General features: G+C 40.0%; 1 protein-coding gene across 1 annotated transcript; it reads right to left on the reverse strand.

Annotated features, from left to right (window-relative positions):
* Positions 1-2,785: 2,785 nt before the first annotated feature.
* Positions 2,786-3,940, reverse strand: LOC122011538 (probable glutathione S-transferase GSTF1). Its single transcript, XM_042567925.1, has 3 exons — positions 3,729-3,940; positions 3,597-3,645; positions 2,786-3,389 (listed from the first exon to the last, which is right to left on the reverse strand). The coding sequence occupies exons 1-3, from the start codon at positions 3,876-3,878 to the stop codon at positions 2,935-2,937; spliced, it is 654 nt and encodes a 217-aa protein (XP_042423859.1). The 5' UTR covers positions 3,879-3,940; the 3' UTR covers positions 2,786-2,934.
* Positions 3,941-5,490: the final 1,550 nt, after the last annotated feature.

Here is a 5,490-nt window from a genome sequence, read left to right on the forward strand (position 1 = left end):
CACACGACCGTGTGAGTTAGACCGAGAAGGAGATGGATGTGGCCGTGCCAATTGGCACGACCGTGCTGATCAACCCGACAAGGAGAGGGTCGGGGCCGTGTAGATCTACACGACCCGTGTAGAGCCATTTACTTTGGTCGTGTCTAGAAGACACGGCTAGACCTAGGCCGTGTCGGCCATATACACCCCTCATCCTCAAGACATTCCTCTCTCCCAAACTCCTCTATTTTTTAATCTTTCTTCTAAATCTTTTCAGATCTAGATCTCAAACTCGTTTCTCTCCACAAACTTCATCAAGATATGGATTCTAAGAACACCTCTCTCTCCTCCTATCTTCAAGATCCTTAACTCCTAGTCCCAAAGATCTTGTCTCTCAAGATCTATCCTCACAAGAACTTATTTCTCCAACAAAACATCACCTTTCCTTACTCAAGCTTGACAACATGTCCAATATTTTGAAGAGACTTCGCAAACGAAGCGGTGGATCAAGCGGAGGAAGGGAGCCTACCAAAGAAAAAGGGAAACAACCAACAAAAGGCAAAGGAAAGAGGATAGTACGCAACGAAGGTAACGACAATGAATTCAATATTATTTTTAGAAATGAAGATCATAAGTCTATATTTGAAATTCTTGTCAATAGAAAGATTGTGTGTATACGTTATATGGACGCAACTATTTTAGACATGTTAGGAATTAGGGACGATATAACTTGGATGATTGGGTCTCTTGATTGGAACGATATTATGTATACACACCTATCTACATATCCTTGTATCATACTGGAGTTTTTGACTTCACTAGATATTCACTTTGCTAATGAAGATGATTTTGTTGGCAAAATAACTTTTAGACTTATGAACTAAGAGTTTCAGTGGACATTTAGCGATTTCAATAGTCTAACTGCTTCTGAAGGCTCTGGAGTTTCACACGACCATGCAACTCTTCCAGAGACAAGAATTGATCAGGCCGTGTAGTTTCACACGGCCGTATAAGCATGCAGAAGTGGAACATGGCACGACCATCCACCCAAGTCATCAAAGTACAATTAAAATCTTGTTAAATAAATTTAGAAGTATCTTATGATATCATTCATAAGATGCTTTTATAGAGATTTTGTTAAAATCTTGCTAAATAAATTTAGAAGTATCTTATGATATCATTCATAAGATGCTTTTATAGAGATTTTGGGTTCGTCTGAGTTGGTTATTATTTAACATATTTATAGAATTGGGTAAACATTAAATCTTGATAAAAATTAAGGAATTATTCTCTCATATGATGATTAATTTTGATTTCTTAATTTATTCTCTTTCAATGATATAGGGCAGTTATAGAGGATAGCAGGGAAATGAATTTTACCTTTTATAGAATTTTATATTGATTTTGGGCAGGCTCTGGAGTTACGGTGTAGCGAAAGGGCGCTAAGTTATCACCCATGTATCACAGTTTGATTCCAACTACAGTACATTTGTAAGGATTTTTTTTCTCCAAATAAGGTGCGTAACTACGAGATGTTGACTTTTGGACCGCCCACTACTAGCGCATCTCGATTTACCCTAGCAGTCAATGAGATACTTCTATAGGATCCGATCGATCGTCCAGATTCGATGTTACTTGATTCATCATTTATTTTTTTAAAATTCTTTTATAGAGATTTGGGGGTCCCTAGGGGTATCCCGCTAGTTAGAGAGTGACAGACTTATTATAATTGGGGACAAGAGATCAATTTCTAGCGGGTGCATGCTCTCAGGAAAAAAAGACTACTCTCATCCCCTAGCCACTTGGTATTCGATTATAAACTGACCGCGTGATATACCTCTCTTCATATAATTCGGAAATAGATTGTGAGGGGTGAACACAATCAACTTTTACTACAACTTTGTAGTAATTCTGGTCCGTCAAGGATTCGACACTTGGCCAATTTGACACTCGAATGTTCAACAGCTAGGCCAACTCAACACTCAGCCAACTTAGGCACTCCGTCACTCAACTTAATTGCTCAGCTCAACTCAAGTATACTAGGTAGCGCATTATCCAACCTTTTCCTATGTACCTCACCCCACTCACCACTTGCCCTCTTGATTATCATGATTTACTTCCCTCGTGATGACCTTGGGTTGGGTACGGCGGCGGCGCTGAGAGCGAACGATTTCATCTTTTGCAGCATCGGCTTGAGTTCAAGCACGACAGATGATATATGTCTGAAATTTATATTCAATAAATTTATTTTACAATTTTATAATTATCTCCGACAAAATTATCTCTCGTACTCTTGAAATAGATTTATCTCCTCTTACAAAAATTTTTCATCAAAAGTGAGGGTCATGCATTCTAAAATTTATATCCGTAAAACGTTTGTAAAAAAATTGACTTCTAAACAAGTATAACGACGGAAGTGATTAAATAGTTGTTTTTTTCCCTCATAGATCTAGCTAAAACTACTATAGAAAACTATACTAATTGACTAACCTATCTCTAATTAACTTGAGCAAATAATTTCGACGACCACGAATGTTTATTTACTCTCCAATGTATAGGCCAGGCTACATTATTTGGATTGGATTGCTCGATCTCAACTTCACCTAATCAGTATGGCAGCTCATTAAATACCCCTCTCGATCCGGGGAGTCACGTGGGGAGTGTAGGGCATCGATCGGAGAATCAGTCCTATGGATCCTAAGTTTCCCGGCAACTATTATTAGAATAGTAACTTTGACGCTTTAATTAAAGCAAAGCTCTCAAACTCGTGCACAATCAAATGCTCCAGACAAACTTGAACAACAACTAAAGAAATCAACTTCACGATCAAGATCCATACTCTGAAAATAAAAGAAAACGAGGAGTGAGATCACAAATGCACGCAGCACGCACATCAAAGCGTTGCAGAGCATTGGAATTATTATTGGAAGTAAGGACCAGAAGCGACTGCCATGATCACTGAGGGAGTCCGGCGGGCACTTTCTTGGAGGCCGGACGCGACTCCAAGCTCTCCCACCAGGCTTTCACGTGGGGGCGCGCATCGAACAGGGCGGCCACTTGAGGGATTTTGATAGCGAAGTGGGTGACGGGATAGTGGCTGAGATCGGCGAAGCTGAAGAAGTCTCCGGCGAGGTACTTGGTCTGGGACAGACGGGCTTCGTAAACGTCGAGCACCTTCGCCAGCTTCACCAAGTTCTCCTCCACCACCTTCTCGTCCGTCGTACCACCGTAGAAGCGGGGGATAATCACAGCCTGGTAGAAGATGGGGCCGATGGCCTTGTCGTACTGCTGAGCCTCCACTTCCAACCACACGTCTATCATGGCTGACTCCTCCAAGCTACTCCCGTGTAGCAGGTCAACGTCGGAGGCTTTGAACTTGCGCAGAACGTACCGTCCGATCGCTCTCGATTCTATAAGGTTTTGAGAGATCAATTAGTCCACAAAAACCAAGTCAACTTCTTTTGATGAGAAAATCTTCCTCAGAAATTCTACAACTGTAACCCAATCTTTGAAAAGACGAGCCCATACTTGCTCTGCCTCTACGACCCACGGATTTACCGACTCAACATAAATCGCGTGGAAAATTTCAAGATTAAGGATGAATCGAACGAACTCACCAAAAAGAACGAGATCCCCGTCTTGGAAAGCTGGCACTTGACCAAATGGCTGCAGAACACAATCAAAAAGTGATATAAATCCAATAAAAATGGAGAGATATATGCAATCGAATTCATGCGTAAATAGGATACATTTTTGGCGACGTGAGCAGGGGACTTGTGCTCGCCGGTGGCCATGTCGATGTTGACGCGCTCATATTCCGCCCCGACCTCCTCAAGGCACAGAATCACACGGATCGACGCGGTTGAGATCGCCGGACAGAATACCTTCACCGCAGCCATTCCTGCGCTCTTTCTCACAAACTCCAAGACAATTAAGGTATGGGGTGAAGTCTCGTGAAGGATCATGTTCAATTTATAGGAAGTGCAAACGTTGCACCAGTTTTTCATTTAATTTTTATATTTTTTTGTAAAGATAAAATAAAGGGAACATGGTTTTTCCTACCCTAACTGCTACATTTATATGGATACATTAAGGCCGCCATACTTGACAATCAATTCGGTAAAAAAAAATCTCATCCATTTGGGGGCGGTTAGACCCAAATTTTTTTTTTTTAAAATAAATCTCTTAATTTTTTTAAAAATTAAGGCCCATTTATATGGATACATTAAGGCCTCCATATTTGACAATCAATTCGGTAAAAAAAAAAAAAAAAAAAATCTCATCCATTTGAGAGCGGTTAGGCCCATTTTTTTTTTTAAAAAAAATCTCTTAATTTTTTTTAAAAATATATAAGATTCATGCAAGCGCCAATGATCTCCCCTTTCAACACCATGACTAGTGTTAGTGTTAGACCGATTGGACCTAGTTCATGGCGTGAGTATAGCGCATCATGATGGGTTAGTAGCTTGCACAGGGTAATGTGAGATAATAAAGGCATGTTTGAGTTGACTAAGTATATAAAGACTTAACACATTTTGAGTGGATGTGTGAAGACAAGTACGGGAAGTTCAAGACTTAGTGCTGAGGAGTCATTGAACTTTGGTTACTGTATTGATTTATGTTGACTGAAATAGAATGAGGGCAATAGTTATGGGATTCATTTAGACAGTTTGGGGATGGTTTTGGACAAGACACGAGTTCAATCTTGATGCTAACAAGTGGCGGTATAATTACTCAACAGTTATTTGTTTTATTCCTTGTCTGCCTGTATTTATGCATAGGCCATGAGCTGCATAGGGTATTCAAAAATCAGAGCCTTCTTTGTGTGCAAACTATGGTTTTCCTTTGTAATATTCAGATTGTGTATGAATGCAAAGGTTGGACATTGCTCGTAATTGATGTGCCTCATTTACTGTATGGATGTGTGCTGATTTGTGTTGACTTAGTTAGGGAAGGTCAAAAGTGAGTTGACCTTTAAAGTAAAATTTATTTTGAGATTCTTAGGATGAGTTTCAACTCACTTGTTATTATTCTGAAAGAAAATAAATTTACTGGTCCCAATTATATAGATTGGAAAAGAAACCTGGACATTGTCTTAACTGCTGAAGGATATAAGTTTGTACTGTTAGAGGTCTGCCCTAATGAGCCTAATAGTGATTCTAGTGAAGAGGAGATTGAGTATCATAAGAAATGGGTAAAGGCAGATGAGATGGCGCGATGTTTCATTTTGGCTTCTATGTCAAATGTGTTGTAACATCAGCATCAGTCCATGCCTACTTCCTATAACATGATGTACAATCTCAAGGAACTCTTCGGACACCAGGATTGTGCTGCTAGGCAAGAGGCTATGAGAAACTTAATGATAACCACTATGACAAAGGGGACACCCGTAAAGAATCATATCCTCAAAATGATGGCTTACTTGAACGAGATACAAATCTTTGGAGCTGAAATCGATGGGGAAACCCAGGTCGATATTATTCTCCAAACGCTATTTGAGCAGTTCCACCT

The sequence above is a fragment of the Zingiber officinale genome, chromosome 8A (assembly GCF_018446385.1).
Source record: "Zingiber officinale cultivar Zhangliang chromosome 8A, Zo_v1.1, whole genome shotgun sequence".
In the NCBI taxonomy this organism is placed as follows: domain Eukaryota; kingdom Viridiplantae; phylum Streptophyta; class Magnoliopsida; order Zingiberales; family Zingiberaceae; genus Zingiber; species Zingiber officinale.

What these genes read in the sequence shown, in the direction of transcription:
- LOC122011538 (XM_042567925.1), bottom strand. Translation starts at nt 3,878, where the DNA reads ATGGCTGCGGTGAAGGTATTCTGTCCGGCGATCTCAACCGCGTCGATC. An exon ending in CTGCTCACGTCGCCAAAAAT is followed by an intron (nt 3,646 to 3,728) that starts GTATCCTATTTA and finishes TGTGTTCTGCAG; the next exon opens with CCATTTGGTCAAGTGCCAGC. An exon ending in CGGGGATCTCGTTCTTTTTG is followed by an intron (nt 3,390 to 3,596) that starts GTGAGTTCGTTC and finishes AAAACCTTATAG; the next exon opens with AATCGAGAGCGATCGGACGG.